Source organism: Nerophis ophidion, linkage group LG01 (assembly GCF_033978795.1).
Source record: "Nerophis ophidion isolate RoL-2023_Sa linkage group LG01, RoL_Noph_v1.0, whole genome shotgun sequence".
Taxonomy (NCBI): domain Eukaryota; kingdom Metazoa; phylum Chordata; class Actinopteri; order Syngnathiformes; family Syngnathidae; genus Nerophis; species Nerophis ophidion.
The window spans coordinates 70,314,716-70,337,244 of NC_084611.1; the positions used below are offsets into that span (position 1 = coordinate 70,314,716).

Below are 22,529 nucleotides of genomic sequence, written 5' to 3' on the forward strand. Positions count from 1 at the left end.
CCAATAAAAATGCAGTTCCCCTTTAACACCGACCTGTGTTCCCACATCTTTTTTCATTAGACTTCTGTGTCATACATCCATTTTCTACCGCTTATTCCCTTTGGTATGGCAGGTGGCGCTGGTGCCTATCACAGCTACAGTCAGGCGGAAGGCAGTGTACACCCTGGACAAGTCGCCACCTCATCACAGGGGCTTCTGTGTCAAATTGTGATTCATTCAAATAATACCACAACAATTCTGTGATGAATCTGATTGAAAATTGTAATTTTTTGACATCAGTAATTATTAGTTTCTTACACTATTTAGACATAGCTGCTAAAGATTGTCACATCAATCTTTTTTTTCCCCCTAATAAGAACCATCTGGTCAAGTCGGAGACGTTCTCCATCGTAACCACGACGGCTCTCCTCTGCACGGCTGCTTGTCTTGGAACGTCTGTGTTTATGGAGGGTCTTGGTCTAGACTGAGAGGAGAGCCTATGGCCACATCCAGTGTAACAAATGGACACTTAGACACACATGAAGAGATGCAACTCAATCACACGAGTAATGCACTCACTGGCCACTTTATTAGGTACGAGGCCCAAGCGCCGGATCAAATCGACGGAGGAAAAGACGTTGTCTCTTTCATTCTCTCGCGCATATTAACACCAACACATTTGGTTTCAGAGCTTCTTACGTACCAAAGCATAGATGCTTAGGTCAAAGGTCAAGTTCACAGACAGGTCAGGCACTGACATCTGTCATTTTTATCCAGTTATCTCCAAACTTTGTGTGCATATGGTATATGCAAAACCCAAAACCAGTGAAGTTGGCTTGTTGTGTAAATCATAATCAAAAACAGAATACAATGATTTTCAAATCCTTTTCAACTTATATTCATTTGAATAGACTGCAGAGACAAATTATTTCATGTTCGAACTGGTAAATTGTGTTATTTTTTTGCAATTATTAGCTCATTTGGAACTGGATGCTTACAAAATGTTTAAAACAAATCTGGCACAAGTGGCAAAAAAGACTGAGAAAGTGGAGGAATGCTCATCAAACTCTTATTTGGACCATCCCACAGGTGAACAGGCTGATTGAGGACAGGAGGGTGCCATGATTGGGTATAAAAGCAGCTTTCATGAAATGCTCAATCATTCACAAACAAGGATGGGGCGAGGGTCACCACTTTGTGAAAAAATGCGTGAGCAAATTGTCGAACAGTTTAAGAACAATATTTCTTAGCGAGCTATTGCAAGGAATTTAGGGATTTCACCATCTACGGTCCCTTCCGCCCAAATGGAGCTAAGATAGGCTCCAGCGACCCCAAAAGGGACAAGCGGTAGAAAATGGATGGATGGATGGACCATCTACGGTCCATAATATCATCAAAAAGTTTGGAGAATCTGGAGAAATCACTGCATGTAAGCGGCCGTGCTGAAAACCAACATTAAATGCTTGTGACCTTTGATCATGTACTGCATCAAAAAGCGACATAAGTGTGTGAAGGATATCACCACATGGGCTCAGGAACACTTCACAAAACCACTGTCAGTAACTACAGTTCGTCGCTACATCTGTAAGTGCAAGTTAAAACTCTACTATGCAAAGTAAAAGCCATTTATCAACAACACCCAGAAACGCTGCTGGCTTCTCTGGGCCCGAGCTCATCTAAGATGGACTGATGCAAAGTGGAAAAGTGTTCTGTGGTCTGACGAGTCCACATTTCAAATTGATTTTGGAAACTGTCGACGTCGTGTCCACCGGACCAAAGAAAAGATCCATCCAGACTGTTATAAACACAAAGTTCAAAAGCCAGTATCTGTGATGGTATGGGAGTGTATTAGTGCCCAAAGCATGGGTAACGTACACATCTGTGAAGGCACCATTAATGCTAAAAAGTACATACAGGTTTTGGAGCATCATATGTTCTTATCCAAGCAACATCTTTTTCATGGTTATTGTCTTGCTTTTTTCAGCAAGACAATGCCAAGCCACATTCTGCACGTGTTACAACAGTGTGGCTTCGTTTTAAGAGTACGAGACTACTAGGTACTAGACTGCCCTGCCTGTAGTCCAGACCTGTCTCCCATTGAAAATGTGTGGTGCATTATGAAACCTAAAATACCACAAGGGAGACCCCGGACTGTTGAACAACTTAAGCTGCACATCAAGCCAGAATGGGAAAGAATTCCACCTGAAAATCTTCAAAAATTGGTCTCCTCAGTTCCCAGTTCTGAGTGTTGTTAAAAGGAAAGGCCATGTAACACAGTGGTAAAAATGCCCCTGTGACAACTTTGTGTTGCTGCCATTAAATGATTAGTAATGGTTATTTGCAAAAAAAAAAGTTTCTCAGTTTGATCATTAAATATCTTGTCTTTGCAGTCTATTCACTTGAATAGACCGAAAAGGATTTGCAAATAGTTGTATTCTGTTTTCATTTACAATTTACACAACGTGCCAACTTCGCTCGTGTTGGGTTTTGTACATACCTGCTCAGACGCTGATTTGTATGTGCTGATTGATCTTAGGGTTGTCCTGATCCGATATTTGGATCGGATCAGCCGCCGCTATTTGCCAAAAAATGCGTATCTGCAAGGCATGAGAAAATGCCGATCCAGATCCAGTTTTTCCAACGCACCGATTTAAATAATACATTCCACTCCTCTGCTGCTCTCTACGCTCCGTTCCGCATTTTCCAGCACACCTTCAACACATCCACAGGTCTGTGTTCTAACCGTTAAGACGGCCGTGTGAATTAAAAGTTACGGTATAAATGTCAGCTGTGTGGGATTATTTTACCCTACAAAACGAAAAAGATGAAGAGGTGGAGTGCAAAACATGCCACAATAAAGTCAAGCGTGGTGGTAAAGCTTTTTAGCACTCATCATTGATGAACACAGGAGCAGGCTGACACCTGAGCATCTTGAAGTGCTCGTCTTTGTTAGAAAGAATCTCCCCATTATGCTTGGACTTCAATTGTTTGCCCTCCCTGACTGGGGCAAACAATTGAAAGGAGTGTGTGGATAGTTTTTTTTATTTTTTTTTTTAAGTTTACACTTGTTCAAGAGCAAGTATTAACCCACTCAGGTTGTCTGTGTGTTTTGCTTTTTTTAACAATATTTACAGCATTATTTGCACTTAATACTGTTCACTTTTTTAATGATGCCATTTCTGTTTGTCATGTATAATTTTTTTTATTTTGTGTTTATCCTTGAATACCAACCATTGTGTATTATTCAAACTCACCTAATTCAGCTGGCTAGTTATTATCAAGAGTACTAAAACCATTTTCAACATGAATCTGACAACTAAGTAGGCTAAATAACTAAACTTTCATACATGCTCGGATAGGCCAGTATCAGCCAGTAGCGGTATCGGATCAGAAGTGCAAAACCATTATCGATATCGGATCGGAAATGCAAAAACCTGGATCGGGACATCCCTAATTGATCTTGACTTAAATGTAAATATTGCCCAAGGTCAAAGTTCACCAGTAACCAAGCCAAACATTTTTAACAAGAAACCACTTTGAATCATATACCAAATTAAAGGTCATGACGAGGGCTTTCTGGATCTGTTCTCATATGATGATATAATAACCACATGCTTTATAGATCAAAACAGACTTGATATACACCATATTGGTTCTTTGACCTCATTCGAGTTTCCACTTCAATTAATTTAATCCTTTACATCTTAACAACAAAAAAACACTTCCACACTGAGTTAATGGAATTTTGATATTGTTTCCATGATTTATATTTTGTGTCACACTCAACTAGATATTTGTTTGTTAAATGCCAAATTGATTCATTTCATTGGAAAAGTTACCATTTGTTTTAAAAAACATAATAAGCGTGCAATTAGCAAAACTATTCAGGCTTCTCCTCATGCAATGACTGATGCGCCCCTGTAAACTATGACTTTCCACCTCCTAATCTCTTGACAGCCTCGGACCAGCGTGAACGCGTGTAAATCGTATAGATTTCAGATTATGCAACATAATACAAGTTGAAGGCACACACACATACATGTAGAGTACAAACACACAGTGGCCTGAGGGCTGCAGGGCCTCACGAAAAAAGGCAGAGGTCGCAGCTCTTACCAGGCGATGAGAGAAGGTCTTTGTACGACAGCAGTGTGGCTCACTTGGACACGTGTGCAACACTCTAAACTGGTGTGCAGTTACTATGTTGTCACTAATAACTGAGTTAACGTCGCCGCAGGTAGGAAAGGTACTTTGGAAGTGAAACGTAAATAAATATGTCGCAAGGCATTACAGGTAGATGAACACGCTACACTGCACACTATAAGGGCCTGTCCTCACAGTAACGTTTATGTTTCGAGTGGAAAAAATATATGGGTCTGCACGGGTTTGTATCAAGAATGAGTCACGTCCAAGCAAAAAGGATCACTGGCTGACAATGTTGTGATACAATGCCTCGCCACAAGTGGCGATGTGAGCAGACGCAGACCAGAATCGTGTATAAAGAGAGTATGGCCAACTATGTTACGATCTGATAGGTCAGGCCATTCTTTGTTAAGTTTTTGGGTGTTTTTTCCTGTGATTTTGGTTCACTTCCTTTCTTGTGTTCTTATCATGTTTGTGTTGTTCCTGCACTGGCTTCATCACCTGGGGGTGATTTAGTATTTATGTTTTTCACCTGGTGCTGATCATCACCAGGGCAGTTTTTCATTTCATTGTCGGTGTGGGATCATTGCATATGGATGTTTGGAACCACCAGCACGGTTAGTGGACATTTAAATCTTGCTTAATTATTTTTGTTTGTTATTAGTTCTCTGTCCGCTGCTTTTTTTCATGTACAGCATCCCGGTGTTTTTCTGTGCATTACCCTGCTGCACTCCAGTTTGTTTTTTGGACCTTTGGACATTAAAGACTTCTTAAGCTGCAAGCTGCCTGCAGATCACGACCTCCACTAAGAAGAGCATTCTTAACACATTGTATGTCTCACATGTATTATTCTACAAACCCCGTTTCCATATGAGTTGGGAAATTGTGTTGGATGTAAATACTGTATAAACGGAATACAATGATTTGCAAATCATTTTCAACCCATTTTCCGTTGAATATGCTACAAAGACAACATATTTGATGTTCAAACTGATAAACAATTTGTTTTTTGCAAATAATCATTAACTTTGGAATTTGATGCCAGCAACACGTGACAAAGAAGTTGGGAAAGGTGGCAATAAATACTGATAAAGTTCAGGAATGCTTATCAAACTCTTATATGGAACAACCCACAGGTGTGCAGGCTAATTGGGAACAGATATATATTGGGTATAAAAGCAGATTCCATTAAATGCTAAGTAATTCACAAACAATGATAGGGCGAGTGTCACTACATTGTTAGCAAATTGTCGAAAAGTTTTAGAACAACATTTCTCAACGAGCTATTGCAAGGAATTTGGGAATTTAACATCTACAGTCCGTAAGATCATCAAAAAGTTCAGAGAATTTGGAGAAATCACTGCACGTAAGCGATGATATTACGGACTTTTGATCCCTCAGCCGGTACTGCATCAAAAACCGACATCAGTGTGTAAAGGATATCACCACATGGGCTCAGGAACACTTCAGAAAACCACTGTCAGTAACTACAGTCGGTCGCTACATCTGTAAGTGCAAGTTAAAACTCTACTATGCAAAACCAAACCCATTTATCAACAATATCCTGAAACGCAGCCGGCTTGGCTGGGCCCAAGCTCCCTAATATGAACTGATGCAAAGTGGAAAGGTGTTCTGTGGTCTGACGAGTCCACATTTCGAATTATATTTGGAAACAGAGGACGTGGTGTCTTCCAGAACAAAGAGGAAAATAACCATCCGGATTGTTATAGGCGCAAAGTTCAAAAGCCAGCATCTGTGATGGTATGGGGGTGTATTAGTGGCCAAGGCATGGGTAACTTACACATCTGGGAAGGCACCATTAATGCTGAATGGTCCATACAGGTTTTGGAGCAACATATGTTGTCATGCAAGCAACGTTATCATGGACGCCCCTGTTTATTTCAGCAAGATAAGTGTTACAACAGCGTGGCTCAGTAAAAAAAGAGTGCAGGTACTTTCCTTGCCCGCCTGCAGTCCAGACCTGTCTCCCATCGAAAATGTGTGGCGCATTATGAAGCGTAAAATACAACAGCGAAGACCCCGGACTGTTGAACAACTGAAGCTCTTCATGAAACAAGAATGGGAAATAATTCCACTTTCAAAGCTACAACAAATAGTTTCCTCAGTTCCCAAACATTTATTGAGTGTTGTTAAAAGAAAAGGTGATGTAACACAGTGGTGACCATGCCCTTTCCCAACTACTTTGGCACGTGTTGCAGCCATGAAATTCTAAGTTATTATTTGCAAAAAAAAATAAAGTTTATGAGTTTGAACATTAAATATGTTGTCTTTGTAGTGCATTCAATTGAATATGGGTTAAAAAGGATTTGCAAATCATTGTATTTAATTTATATTTACATCTAACACAATTTCCCAACTCATATGGAAACGGGGTTTGTAAGTATGGTTGTACGGTATACCCGTATTAGTATAGTACCGCGATACTAACTAACCATATTCGGCACTATAAGGCTTCTAAAAAGTATCATTCCTGCCGGACGAGGAATAACTAAACATGCTTCACTACACACCGTAGCTCACCTGTGTCACAATGTAAACAAACGGGTGGCTCTGTACTTGACATCGACTATAATGATACCAAGTAAAGGAGCGTATCTAGTCGATACTACTATAATTACATTGATGTAGACACACACACACGCACGTACACACACACGCACGTACACACGCACGCACGCACGTGTATATATATATATATTTATATTTATACAGTATGTGTATTATATGTGTATATATATGTCAGGCTGCATGTCTGGGGCCCCTCGGGTCCTGCGGCCACCCCTTTCCGGATGCCCGTCTTGGTTGGGGTCAGCTGGGTGTAGACCCCACAACTATCGTGGCACCTCGGTGCGTTGCATGGTATTCTGTAGTGAAGCATGGCAGCCAGCTGCTGGTGTAGTGACCTTGTTTGTCGGTGTGTCTGTGTTCTCCTCCTTCTTTCCCCCTTTTTAATTTTTTTTTTTTTTCTCTCTTTCCTCAGTGGAGGATCCACCTGCCAATCGCTGGGGGGGTCTCTGCAGGTGGGGCGAGTGGTTCCCGTGGCCCCATGCTGGGTGGTCCTGCTGCTGCAAACTATAGTTGGGCAGCCTGGGGCGGGACCTACTCTGCTCTCTTAGGGGGTGTTGGACTCGTGGGGGCCCGGTTACTTAAAAAACTGTCTTCCTGTCTGACTGTGGAGGGGTTTCTGGGCGGGCCCCCCACCCCCCGCCCCCCCGGTGCGGGCGTCCCTATGTTCCCCGGGGCGGGGTGTCCCTCGTCCCTCCGGGGAAGGGCGTCCCGTCTTTCTGCCCGTGTGGGTTATGGTCTCTTACCCTCTCTTGGGGCTGGCTGTCTCCTGCTTCTACCATGCCTTGTCCTCTGCTGTAGGCATCATGGGCCCGGTCGCTGGCCAGCTTGTCTGCGTAATGCCGTTGGTCTTTTGTTCCTGGGTACCGCACCTACTGTGATTGGGTTGGGCTCTCTGGGTGGTTGGGGCCGTACTTTGGCTCCCGCTCATACTGGGAGACAAATATATTGTACATACTTCACAGACATACGCACGTACCCACAATCATTCATACATATATGCATACATACGAACATTCATTCATACATACAGTGCATACGCACGCGCGCACATAAGTACTTACGAAAACTGGGTAAAACCCGGCACGGTGATAAAGCTTAACCTATTTTTATTATAACAATGTAGAAGGTTAACATAGTTTTCTTCTCTTTCTTCCCCTCCATGTATCTGCTTTCTTTCGTGATTTAAGTTATCATTACATCGATGTATTGTTTCATTTGAAACAATTGTATTGTTAATAGTAAAACTAATTATTATTCATTATCAATAGTGCTATTTCTATTGGTATTTTTATTGTTCTATTTGTATTGCAATAATGTTCATTGTCATTTCTGTGTTGTTAATATTTACTTCACTAACTGATTTTTTGCTATCACTTTTCGTATCATATTTGTACATATTGTATTTGCTGATGTTGTTGTTGTTTCTCAGTCTAACCCCCGCATGTCCACGCAAATTCCTCCTCTGTCTTCCTTTTTTTCTTCTTTCAATCCCCTCCTGCTCTGGTTCGGAGTATGGGGGATTGAAAGAAGAATTGCCTAATTAAGAATTTATTTGATGTTTGCGCCAAACATTAAATAAATACAGCATATATACATCAACAATATGATTTTTCTGAGTGGCTGGACAGGACAAAAATTAATAAATACATAAATTAATAAACAAAAATAATAATAAATATGTTTCTTAACTAATCTGCGAATAGAATTAAAATGCAAATGAAAATACATCTTCACTGCTTTAGTCATATTTTTTGCGCTAAAGAAACTTCTATATGACTTTAGCTCCAGACTTCTGTTTGTTTGATATTGTCATTACTGCCACAGGTGGTGGAAAAGTGTACTGCAGCCATACGGACCACTGCTGAGAAACACATTTTTGGTGGGCCTATGGTGAAGTGAATTATATTTATATTTAGACTTAGACAAACTTTAATGGTCCACAAGGGAGATTGTTCCACACAGTAGCTCAGTTACAAATGATGGAAACGACAATGCAGGTAGAAAATAGACTAAAAGAAATATAAAATATAACATATATAAGTAATATTTACATAATATATGTACAGTATAGGACAGGGGTAGGGAACCTGTGGCTCTTTGGATGACTGCACCTGGCTCTCAAATAAGTCTTAGCTGACTTTGCTTGACCCGGTAAGTAATGAATAATTTCGCTGGTAATCACAGCGTCAAAAATAACATTCAAAATATAAAACATTCTCATGCATTTTAATCCATCCATCCGGTTTCTACCGCACCGGTTCAAGAAGTCGCATTAATGGTAAGAATTATTTTATTTATTGTTGGGTAGCTTCAGAATAACAGTGTTATTAAAAAGAATAAGAGACTTATTATACTCTAAAAATGTTGGTCTTACTTAAAAATGCACGCATTTAGTTGTATTCAGTCTTTAAAAAAAGTATTATATGGCTCCCACGGAAATACTTTTTAAAATATTTGGCTTTCATGGCTCTCTCAGCCAAAAAGGTTCCCGACCCCTGGTATAGGATATGTAGACTTAGACTTATGACAGTCTAAGTCAGGGGTCGGCAACCCGCGGCTCTGGAGCCGCATGCGGCTCTTTAGCGCCGCCCTAGTGGCTCTTTGGAGCTTTTTAAAAAATATATGAAAAATGGAAATGATGAGTGGGAAAATATATATTTTTTGTTTTAATTTTAATTCTGTAGGAGGACAAACATGACACAAACCTCCATAATTGCTATAAAGCACACTGTTTATATTAAACATGCTTCACTGATCCGAGTATTTGGCGAACGCTGTTTTGTCCTACTAATTTTGGCGGTCCTTGAACTTACCCTGGTTCAGGGGTCGGCGAGCCGCATGGGGCTCTTTAGCGCTGCCCTAGTGGCTCTCTGGAGCTTTTTCAAAAATATATGAAAAATGGAAATTTTGAGGAGAAAAAAAACAATTTTTTGTTTTAATTGGTTTTTTGTAGGAGGACAAACATGACACAAACCGCCGTAATTCCTATAAAGCACACTGTTCATATTAAACATGCTTCACTGATTCGGGTATTTGGCGAGCGCCGTTTTGTCCTACTATGGTTGGCGGTCCTTGAACTCACCCTAGTTTGTTTACATGCATGTAAACTTTCTAAGACCTGATTTATGCCACTTCTTTTTCAGTCTCATTTTGTCCACCAAACTTTTAATCGTGTGCATGACTGCAAGCTAATCGATGCTAACATGCTATTTAGGCTAGCTGTATGTACATATTGCATCATTATGCCTCATTTGTAGTTATATTTGAGCTCATTTAGTTTCCTTTAAGTCATGGGTGTCAAACTCTGGCCCGCGGGCCAAATTTGGCCCTCCCTGTAATTTCAACTGGCCCTCGAGGCAATGTCAAATTAACATTAGAGCTGGCCCGCCGGTGTTATACAGCGGCGGTTTCGCTGTAACACCGCATTCACCGCTAATACTCATACTTGTCAACCCTCCCAATTTTCCCAGGAGACTCCCGAAGTTCAGTGCCCCTCCTGAAAAACTCCCGGGGCAACCATTCTCCCGAATTTCTCCCAATTTCCACCCGGACAACAATATTGGGGGCGTGCCTTAAAGGCACTGCCTTTAGCGTTCTCTGCAACCTGTGGTCACGTCTGCTTTTCTTCCATTCAAACAGCGTGCCGGCCCAGTCACATAATATATGCGGCTTTAGCGCACACACACAAGTGAATGCAAGGCATACTTGAGCAACAGCCATACAGGGCACACTGAGGGTGGCCATATGAACAACTTTAACACTTTTACAAATATGCGCCACACTGTGAACCCACACCAAACAAGAATGACAAACACATTTCGGGAGAACACCCGCACCGTAACGCAACAGAAGAAATACCCAGAAACCCTTGCAGCACTAACTCTTCCGGGACGATACAATATACACCCCCCCCACCCCGACCACCCCCCGCTACCACCAAACCCCGCAGGTCCCTTTTAAAAGGTGAATTTGTTCAACCGTGGCCCGTAGCTTTGTTCAGTTTAAAATTTTGGCCCACTCTGTATTTGAGTTTGACACCCCTGCTTTAAGTCCTCATAATTCAATTTATATCTCATGACACACTATCTGTATGTAATATGGCTTTGAATTTTCCGCTCCTCCAGACAGATTTGTTTTTGTATTTTTGTTCCAATATGGCTCTTTCAACATTTCGGGTTGCCGACCCCTGGTCTAAGTCTATATATCCTATACCAGGGGTTGGGAACCTTTTTGGCTGAGAGAGCCATACAAGCCAAAGCATATACTGATATACAGCGCTTTTTCTCCAGAGAATCAAAGCGCTTTACATAGTGTAACTCATTATTTACATCTTTAAGCTACATTTAAGCCAGTGTGGGTTGCACTGGGGGCAGGTGGATAACATGTCCTGCCTAAGGACACATTGGCAGTGACGTGGCTGGCGAAAGCGGGTATCAAACCTGGAACCCCGAAGTTGCTTACACAGCCGAGCCACGCTGCCTCATTGTTAAAGAACAATGGGTTAGTAGAAATGTAATAGTAGTCTAGGTAGCTAAGTAGCTAAATAGTTTAGTAGGTGTGTTGGTAGCTACATATAAAAGTATGTTAACTTGTAGCCAAGTTGATAGCTAAAAATGTTGATAGATATGTACTCGGGCGTGGTAACTTTAGTGGCTGAACAGGTATGCCGATTGGCAGGTTGGCGTCTTGCCTTGAAGATAGCTGAATAGTTACTGTAGGTATGTGGGTGTGTTAGTTTGAAAGATTAAGTTAAAGATGGACATAGAGTTCACACTTGGGGACAGTGCTGACTTCAGCTTGTCCAGAGGAGCATCTTCCAAACATTTTAGGCTTCTAGATGTCGTCAGAGTACATCTTTCTTTCCCCAGATGTCTCCCAATACCACTGTGGAATGTTCCAAGCTGTCTTTCTAATGTAAGCGTCACGCTCTTTACCTTCCCACTGAAGTGCCGTGTTTATACAACACACTGAGGGGACGAGGGGGGAAGCTACTTACAGACACACTTCAGAGCTTACGAAAAGTAGCGGCCAGGCCTCGAGTCTCCCTCGGAGGGAGGAGGCACGGGGGTCGAGTTCTAAGAGAAAGAAAGAGGTTCCCCTCTGGTGAGCGTGCAGAGCCTCAGAGCCGTCTGTAGAATTCCTGCGGTGTCAGGACGACATGGAAAGGTGCAACGTGAGCCTGAAAACTAAAACCGCTTTTAGCTGTAGCCCAAAAGCCACCATGCAAACATTACCATCGAGTCTGCAACGGGGCCAACGTCAGCACTATTTAACCGTCATAAAAAATGACAATATAATTATTTTAATGAAACATAGAGAATCAAAAGAATATATTGTTCGCATATAAAATTAATAGTATTAAAAAAAGAGGTCAAAACACTACATGAAAAATGTAACGTTTACAGGTAGTTATACTAAAGGGAAAAAAGTCAAAATAGTGACAAGTCAAATTTTTGTATAGAAAAGTTGGGTAACACTTTACTATGGGGAACATACTAACCATTAATCAGTTGCCTATTATTGCAAAACTAGTAACATATTGGCTCTTAATTAGTCATTATTAAGTACTGAATAATACCTTATTCTGCATGGCCTTATTATGGCCCTAACCCTAACCCTCTATCCCTAACCCCAACCCTAACCAAATAACTCTTTATTACTGAGAAGAGTGGTTCTCAGCCTTTTTTTTAGTGATGTAACCCCTGTGAACATTTTTTTAATTCAAGTACCCCCTAATCAAAGCAAAGCATTTTCGGTTGAAAATAAGAGATAAAGATGTAAAATATAGCACTATTGACGTGCTGTACATGTTTTACGTTTACATTTTTCTCTAAGGTTACATTTCTCTTTTGTTGAGAAGAATTGCTTTATATAAAAAAAATATATTGTCATAAAAACAAAAAGAAGTTGAGAACATTAAAAGTGAAACACTCTAAGAAATACTTCATATGAAGTAGATAAAATAAAACAAAAGTTGTACTCCATATTTTTCAAAGGAAAAATGGAATAGGAAGAAAGACGGAAAAAATTGTTTTAAACCTTGTGAGAATGTTTGTAGAGTTACAAACATGTGAAAATGATACAAAAGGGAATGTGTAAAAAGTAGGGTTGGGCGATATAGCCTTTTTTTAATATCGCAATATTTTTAAGCCATATCGCGATACACGATATATATCTCGATATTTTACCCTGGCCTTAAATGAACACTTGATACATATAATCACAGCAGTATGAGGATTCTATGTGTCTACATTAAAACATTCTTGTTCATACTGCATTAAAATATGCTACTTTTAAACTTTCATGCAGAGAAGGAAATCACAACTAAAAATATTCCCACATTTTTTCATTCGGTGTTTATCTGGAAGTGTTTGCCTCGGCATTTTGATGGTGTGGGCGTGTGGCACCGAATGGAGATGTTGACATGCGGAGTAATTACTCTGCATTCTCTAGCAGGTGACTTTTCAAATGATGCTACATATTAGCAGTAATGCTACTTTTTATGGCAACGCTTTTGCCCCACACTTGACATATTAAAGTTGTCTATTCGACATAGGGCTGGGCGATATTGGCTTTTATCAATATTGCGATATTTTTATGCCATATTGCGATATACGATATATTTTACGATATTTTGTCTTAATTGGCCTTGAATGAACACTTGATGCGTATAATCACAGCAGCATGATGATTCTATGTGTCTACATTAAAACATTCTTCTTCATACTGCATTAATATATGCTACTTTTAAACTGTCATGCAGAGAGGGAAATCACAACTAAGTCAATTGACCAAAACTGTATTAATTAAATACTCTTCATTCTCTCACGGGTGACTTTTTAAATGAAAGAACAAATTAATAGTGTTAATACTTTTTTGTAGTAACACTTCTGCTGCATACTTTGCATTGATTGATTGATACTTTTATTGGTAGATTGCACAGTTCAGTACAAATTCCGTACAATCAACCACTAAATGGTAACACCCGAATAAGTTTTTCAACTTGTTTAAGTCGGGGTCCACGTTAATCAGTTCATGGTACGAATATATACTATCAGCATAATACAGTCATCACACAGGTTAATCATCATAGTATATTCATTGAACAGCATATTGCTGTTGTCTGCTGAATATCTTCCCACTTGGAGCCAAACCACCGCCAGATGATGGACCCCCTGCTCTTTTTGTTGGGCATTTATTTTTCTTCCTCCATTTGTGATCAGTTTCGCACCATCTCTCAGCTCGCTTGAACTGCCTCAGCTAAAGTTAGCCATGCTGCTAACTCTCTGATCGGCGAGAGCTATGACGCTAGACTCACGAGAGTATGTGACGTGTGTAAGAAGGCGGGCTTGTTTTACGTCTCTGTGAGAATGAGAGACGAAGAGGAGTGAGAAACGCCTGTTGTGTGATGCACGCAGCTAAAGACAACACAACCTGCCTCAGCTAACGTTAGCCATGCTAACGTTAGCTCTCGGCGAGAGCGTGTGACGCTACATGCGCGACAGTATGTGACGTATGTAAGAAGGCGGGCTTGTTTTACGTCTGTGATAAGGAGAGACGAGAAGGAGTGAGACACGCCAGTAATGTAATGCACGCAGCTTAAAGCAACGGTGTGAGAACATATAATCAAATATTACGAAATAGTCATTTTCTATATCGCACTGAGACAAACCTGCGATATATCGTATATGTCGATATATCGCCCAGCCCTAATTCGACATATTCCCACTTGAAGCCAATCCACCGCCAGACGATGGATCCCGTGCTGTTTTTCTTGGGAATTCATTCTTCCTTCATTTGTTACCAAATTCGCACCTTCTTTCTCTCGTATTACCACTCGCAACACTCCGCTAGCATCAGAGCTAACGTTACCCATGCTGCTACCTCTCTGCTACGCGAGGGCGTATAGGTATGTGACGTATGACATGACAGTATGTGACGTATGTAAGTTTGTGCACTTGCTGTCTGTGAGAAGGAGACACAAAAAAGAGAGAGAAGAGCCTGTAATGTAATGCCCGCAGCTAAAAACAACTGTGTGAGAACATATACTCAAATATCACAATATAGTAATTTTCTATATCGCACAGAGACAAACCCATGATATATCGAGTATATTCGATATATCGCCCAGCCCTAGTAAAAAGCGATATTACGTACATGAAGGACCTTATCTACTTAGATCAAAATACCTTGCGATCACAAGCGTGTGAAATCTGTAAAAGAGCATGTAATATTAGTGGCCGTGATGCCCGCATTACTAAAGTGGTGCAGACCGCCTGATTTAAATGAGGATTTTGTGTGTACTACACGGGGCATCGCCACAGAGACACTCAGTCACTTCACATCCATGTTATCATGTTCCTACCTGCAGTATTTTGCTCTGTTTTCAAACTTGCAGGAGACATGTACCACTTTTTATGGGCGTTTTAGAAGCAGTCCTGCAGGACATCTACATTGTCCACAATGTGTTTGTTTGTTTTTTATCGCCAAAGGTGCACTCATTGGACAGAGGTTGCACTTAGTCAGCTTAAGAAGCCAAAAAAATTCATACTTAAAGAAGTTTTTTTCATATTAGAAATGTTTTAATAATATATATTCTATAGGAAATAAACGACCGCATCAAAGGACATTTAAACGCATAAATTCAATTAGTTTTAATAAGTCCTTGGCCATGTGATGAGGTGCCGACTTGTCCAGAGTGTATGCCACCTTCCGCCCGGATGCAGCTGAGATAGGCTCCAGCGCACCCCGCGACCCCAAAAAGGGACAAGTGGTAGAAAATGGATGGATGGATGGAAGTCCTTGGCCCTAGTGTGTGAATGTGAGTGTGAATGTTGTCTGTCCATCTGTGCTGGCCCTGTGATGAAGTAGCAACTTGTCCAGGGTGTACGCCGCCTTCCACCCGATTGTAGCTGGGATAGGCTCCAGCACCCCCCGCCACCCCAAAAGGGATAAGCTGTTGAAAATAGATGGATCGAAGTCCTTAAATCCTGTAGAAGCCGTGCAATTTTAAAAGGATGTTGCTAAATAAACAATACGTCTTATATTTTTTATTTCCGACCATCCACGAAAATGTTGACACAAACGCAGGACGGAGGATTCTCGTCTGTCCTTCGTCTGTCTGTGCAGCGCAAGCACTGATCCTGCAGCCGTGCGTGGAACTGTCACTTTCACCACCAGGGGTGCAAATGAGACATTCTCTATTAGATGCAATGGTTTTACGTATTAAGACCATGATTTATGTCTGTGGAGAGGCGGAGCCGACGGGCCGACGGCGGGGCAGGGCACGCTGCAGCCCTACCCAAGATGGCGGCATGGAGGCGGAGAATGCGGATGAGCGGAGAGGCGGCGCGTGCTGGAAGCGACACCGCCGCATTCTCCGCCTCCTTGCCGCCATCTTGGGTAGGGCTGCAGCGTGCCCTGCTCCGCCTCTCTACAATGTCCTAACTTGTTCATATAGAAGGTACTTATCCTTGTTGATGTTTCAAGAAGGGTAGAAATACATGAAAACACAAACACACAACCACACACACATACTGGTTATCATTTGGAATGGGGACCAAGTTTTTGATCATCACTTGTAGGGACCACCCTTTCTACAGGTTGTGGAAGCATAACATTTTGGGGGGAAAAATGACCACTGCCCAGTTAGCTCATACACGTCTTTAAATCTCTGGATTGATGAAGTAATGTGCTGATCATTCTTACTGGGGACCCTGGGGGAAAAGAGGTAATATGGTTCATGGGGGGCAGCACGGTGCGAGAGAGGTTAGTGTGTCTGCCTCTCACAATACGAAGGTCCTGAATAGTCCTGGGTTTCAATCGCAGGGTCGGGATCTTTCTGTGTGGAGTTTGCATGTTCTCCCCGTGACTGTGTGGGTTCCCTCCGGGTCCTCCGGTTTCCTCCCACCTCCAAAGACATGCACCTGGGGATAGGTTGATTGGCAACACTAAATGGTCCCTAGTGTGTGAATGTGAGTGTTGTCTGTCTATCTCTGTTGGCCCTGTGATGAGGTGGCGACTTGTCCAGTGTGTACACCGCCTTCCGCCCGATTGAAGCTGACATAGGCACCAGCGCCCCTCGCGACTCCAAAGGGAACAAGCCGTAATAAATGGTTGGATGGATGGATGGTTCATAGGGACCAAATTAAATAATTTTGCATAATTAACACAAATTTGTACGTGACTACTTAGGACCATTTAAAAAAACAAAAACAAAAATCGCTTAGGCATCTTCAGAATGGATCTGACTAGCATTTAAAAAGGTTTCCTGGTTTTTTGTCCCCATACCGTCAGAAGTCCCCTAAAAGTGACTGTGTAAACAGAGCGATGTCCCCATTAAGTAAGCATTGCCAGTACACACACACACACACACACACACACACTTCTTCACCTTGTCACTCTTTACTTCCTTCATGGCCTTATTAACTCCATGATTGGGCAGCTTTGGTTGTCATGGTGCCCTGACACCCCCCTCTCACCACTTATGAGCTGACCCCCTTCAGTCCAAGCTGGGAGCAAGGGGGGCAAATTGGGGAGACTTCATTTCGTCCCCCCCCCTCCAAAAAAAAAAACTTAATTAAATTGCTGGGGCAGCGAGTCAGGAATGTTTGCCTTCCTCTCAGATCTGTCTGCACCTTTCTTTGCTTTTCTCAGCCCATGAGCAGACTACACTGGCGGGACACAGCATTAAGTACACCTGCACCGTCTTTACCGGGTCGAGTTAGAAATACATGGCGGCAGACGACCACGACGTACCGCAAAGGGCATCTTTCATGTCGGCTTCAGTGGATGCAATTGCAAATCAAATAGAAGTGTAGTTCATCGAGTATCTTTTTTACACAGTTATGTGGAAGAACCCTATTAATTTTGAATGGTATATGAAATAGACACTGGCACAGGTTAAAGGTCAGCAGTGGATTTCAACTCATCCCTTACTCAAACTTTTTTCACCAGGTACCACCTCAGAAAAAGCTCGGCTCTCCAAGTATTACCATGAGGACCAGCATTGACATACAGAAGCGCAGTGGGCCTAAGTATTCATTAAAAACCAGGCAGAGGTTTTATTTACCAAGATTGCTCAATATTATGTCACACAATTTGAACAGTAACACTGTGTTGGACTAGAAGAAAATCAAACACTGTGCTTTTATCAAGTGATTCTTTGACATACCACCTGATGGTACACCTGCTACAGTATGAGAATCCCGGCCCTATTGTGGTTATTTATCAATTCTTGTAGGCTATGATCATCAAGAACCCTATTGTTTTTGGGGTTCTTTAAAGACATACTTTACGTGCGAAAAATATTTAAAATCAGGACAGGTTACCTTATTCTGTATCTTCACCAGTCATATTTTTCCACATTACTTTTGTCTTCTTTATAGTCTTTAAGTAATACATGTTACACGTCATATATGCCAAATCGAGAACTCTACTGATTTTAAAAGACAACCCAGACAAGTGTTAAAAGGCAGAAGCAGTACATGTTCCTCAATACCTTGCAATCATCAACAATCGATAAAGAAGCAGTTATTTAAAAAAAATCAAGAATCCAATTGATTTTGAATGAGGTCAGGTGTGACTGTTACTCATTTTGCTGCTGGTATTTTTTTTTTTCACCTCGTCAATGGTAGTTAACAGAGATGTCATATCAAGAAACCTGTTACTTTTGAGTCATAACCTACCGAAGTTAGAACACTATTGCTTTTAGTCAAACCCTTGTAAAAAGGTGAAATGATTGCATCTTATTCTTTTACAGTGTTTGTCGCTGTAGTGAGGTTCTTTGCTGCATGATGATTATTATTAGGAGAATCAGGAACAGTATTGATTTTGAAAGACGGATGAGCCAAGAAGTCGGAGGTCAAATCATTACAATGTCATATTTTTCCCCATAGATTTGTTTAAGTCTGTATTGGACCCTATTGATTTTGAGTGATATCCAAAGAGACTAAATATCAAATGAGAGCACCTATCTTTATAAGTGTCGTTTTTCTACTTAACTCCTCCAAAGTATGAGGAAATGTTAAAGCAAGAACTCTGTTGGTTTTGAAAGGTAACTGAGCCAATAGGTCAAGTACTTGTTCCACATTGTATGTATTTGCTGTCATATTTTTCCAAACAGTTGTGTTGGTGTGTGGAGTTATTATTACTATGAGCACAATCAAGAACTCTATTGCTTTTGAAAGCTACCATAGGGGGAAAAAATGAAATGTTCTTACTCACCTCAACACTAATTACTCACTGAATCGTTGTCAAATGTCAAATACCTATTGTGTCACATGAAGAACGCTGTTGATTTTGAATAATACCCTAACAAAGACGCTAAAGATTAAATGAGAGCATGCTACTTTAACAACTTTCTTTGTAAAGGTCAGTTTTCTCCTGAAGTCATCCAACGTAGGAGGAAATGTTACTCAAGAACTCTATTGGTTTTGAAAGGTAACTGAGCCAATAGGTCAAGTACTTGTTCCACATTGCGTGTCTTTGCTGTCATATTTTTCCAAACAGTTGTTGTGTTGTGTGGGTTGTGTTATTTTTACTATAACCACAATCAAGAACTCTATTGCTTTTGAAAGCTACCATAGAGGGGAAAAAAATTAAATGTTCTTCATCACCTCAACACTAATTACTCACTGAATCGTCTTCAAATGTCAAATAACTACTGTGTCAAATAAAGAAGGCTATTAATTTTGAATAAAACCCTAACTAAGACCCTAAATATCAAATGAGAGCACGCTCTTTTAACACCTATCTTTACAAGTGTCGGTTTTCTCCTAAACTCATCCAACATATGAGAAAATGCTATATCAAGAATTCTATTGGTTTTGAAAGTCAACTGAGCCAATAGGTCAAGTACTTGTTCCAAATTGCGTGTCTGCGCTGTCATATTTTTCCAAACAGTTGTTGTTGTGTGTGGGTTGTTATTATTAATATGAGCACAATCAAGAACGATATAAGTAAAAAAATTAATGTTCTTCATCACCTCAACGCTAATTACTCACTGAATCGTCGCCAAATGTCAAATAACTATTGTGTCAAATGAAGAACGCTATTGATTTTGAATAATATCCTAACAAAGACACTAAAGAACAAATGAGAGCACGCTCCGTTAACACCTATCTTTATGACTGTCGTTTTTCTACTTAACTCCTCCAACGTATAAGGAAATGTTAAAGCAAGAACTCTGTTGGTTTTTAAAGGTAACTGAGCCAATAGGTCAAGTATTTGTTCCACATTGCGTGTCTGCGCTGTCATATTTTTCCAAACAGTTGTGTTGATGTGTGGGTTGTGTTATTTTTACTATGAGCACAATCCATAACTCTATTGCTTTTGAAAGCTACCATAGGGGGAAAAAAATTATATGTTCTTCATCACCTCAACACTAATTACTCACTGAATCGTTGTCAAATGTCAAATAACTATTGTGTCAAATGAGGAACGCTGTTGATTTTGAATAATACCCTAACAAAGACGCTAAAGATCAAATGAGAGCATGCTCCTTTCACACCTATCTTTGTAAGTGTCGTTTTTTTCCTGAACTCATCTAACGTAGGAGGAAATGTTACTCAAGAACTCTATTGGTTTTGAAAGGTAACTGAGCAAATAGGTCAATTACTTGTTCCACATTGCGTGTCTATGCCGTATTATTTCTCCTAGCAGTCGTTGTTGTGTGGGTTGTGTTATTATTACTATGAGCACAATCAAGAACTCTATTACTTTTGAAAGCTACCATCAGGGGGAAAAAAATTAAATGTTCTTCATCACCTCAACACTAATTACTCACTGAATCGTCTTCAAATGTCAAAAAACTACTGTGTCAAATGAAGAACGCTATCGATTTTGAATAATATCCTAAAAAAGACGCTAAAGATCAAATGAGAGCAAGCTCCTTTATCACCTATCTTTGTAAGTGTCGGTTTTCTCCTAAACTCATCCAACGTATGAGAAAATGTTACTCAAGAACTCTATTGGTTTTGAAAGGTAACTGAGCCAATTGGTCAAGTACTTCTTCCACATTGCGTGTCTGCGCTGTCATATTTTTCCAAACAGTTGAGCACAATCAAGAACTCTATTGCTTTTGAAAGCAAACCAAAGTAAAAAAAAAATGGAATGTTCATCACCTCAACACTAATTACTCACTGAATCGTCTTCAAACGTCAAATAACTACTGTGTCAAATGAAGAACGCTATTGATTTTGAATGAGTCGTAATCAAAGCCCCGGCATTGTAGTTGTTCATATAGCCTGACTGCACGTGCGCAGCTCGTCCTTGACGTGAAACGTGTGGAAACCAGGCTAGGTTACAAAACACACAATAAACAACACACTGTTGTCTATGAGTGAGGGGAGAACGAGTGGATCGTTCCGCGTGGACCTGCAGCCAATCAGGCACACGTTCGAGGCCGCCAATGAGAGCAGCCGTGGAAGAGACGGCGAGATCATTACGAGGCAACAACTGATTAAATGTATTTCCACGCACCGCTTTAAACGCGCGTGCACGAGCACCCCTGGTAGCTTACCTTCGACAACGCCGTGCACAACAACATCCCCAAGAGTCCACACACTTGGTATCCACTTTGCGCGCGCGCACACTCAAGTTCACAGTTGGCGTCCACGCAGAGACAAACTTTCACGACGTGCGCGTGTCTTCGCTCCAAACTGCGGCACTGGTCTGCTCGTGTTTCTGCGCCCGGGAGGAATTCACTTGGAGGAGGAGGCGGGAGGGGGCGGAGTCTACCTGCAACTTCTGCGTGGGTTTAAAATCAATAGGGTTCTTGATTTGCCGGAGTAATATTTGTTGTTGAAGAGTCCTTGGGGCTGTTGTGGTGAACATGCTGCCCCTTGACACTATAAATAATGATGATGCTAAAAAACAATAGTGCTCTTGTTTGATGACAAATTAGTGGAAAAGATGCCTTTTAACTGATGACTTTTTTGGCAAAGACATCACTTAAAATCAATAGGGTTCTTGATTTGCCTTAGTAATATTTGTTGTTGAATAGTCCTTGGGGCTATTGTGGTGAACATGCTGCCCCTTGACACTGTAAATAATAAGGATGATGCTCCAAAATCAATAGTGCTCCTGATTGATGACAAATTAGTGGAAAAAATACCTTTTAACTGATGACTTTTTTTGGCAGAGACGTCACTTAAAATCAATACGGTTCTTGATTTGCCAGAGTAATATTTTTTTTAAGGGGACGGCGTGGCGCGGTTGGTAGAGTGGCCGTGCCAGCAACCTGAGGGTTCCTGGTTCGATCCCCACCTTCTACCAACCAAGTCACGTCCGTTGTGTCTTTGAGCAAGACACTTCACCCTTGCTCCTGATGGGTCGTGGTTAGAGCCTTGCATGGCAGCTCCCGCCATCAGTGTGTGAATGTGTGTGTGAATGGGGGAATGTGGAAATAGTGTCAAAGCGCTTTGAGTACCTTGAAGGGAGAAAAGCGCTATACAAGTACAACCCATTTATTGAAGAGTCCATGGGGCTATTGTGGTGAACATGCTGCCCCTTGACACTATAAATCATAACGACGATGCTCAAAAATCAATTGCGTTCTTGATTGTTGACAATTTAGTGGAAAAAAATGCCTTTTGATTAATTACTTTTTTGGCAAATACGTCACTTACAATCAATAGGGTTCTTGATTTGCCGGAGTAATATTTGTTTTAAGGTTTATTGAAGAGTCCTTGGGGCTATTGTGGTGAACATGCTGCCCCTTGACACTATAAATCATAACGACGATGCTCAAAAATCAATAGCGCTCTTGATTGTTGACAATTTACTGGAAAAGATGCCTTTAGACCACTGATTTTTGGCAA

General features: G+C 41.1%; 1 protein-coding gene across 2 annotated transcripts in view; it reads right to left on the minus strand.

The window, feature by feature from the left end:
* Positions 1–21,400, minus strand: part of LOC133558588 (vasorin-like) — a 51,832-nt gene extending 30,432 nt beyond the window's left edge. The window contains exon 1 of one of the 2 annotated variants that reach the window (XM_061909858.1): positions 21,230–21,400. In XM_061909858.1, the coding sequence (XP_061765842.1) occupies positions 21,230–21,256 (27 nt within the window). In that variant the 5' untranslated portion in view covers positions 21,257–21,400. The remainder of the gene's footprint in view (positions 1–21,229) is intronic. The other variant, XM_061909859.1, reaches the window with a different exon arrangement.
* Between the last annotated feature and the right edge of the window lie 1,129 nt (positions 21,401–22,529).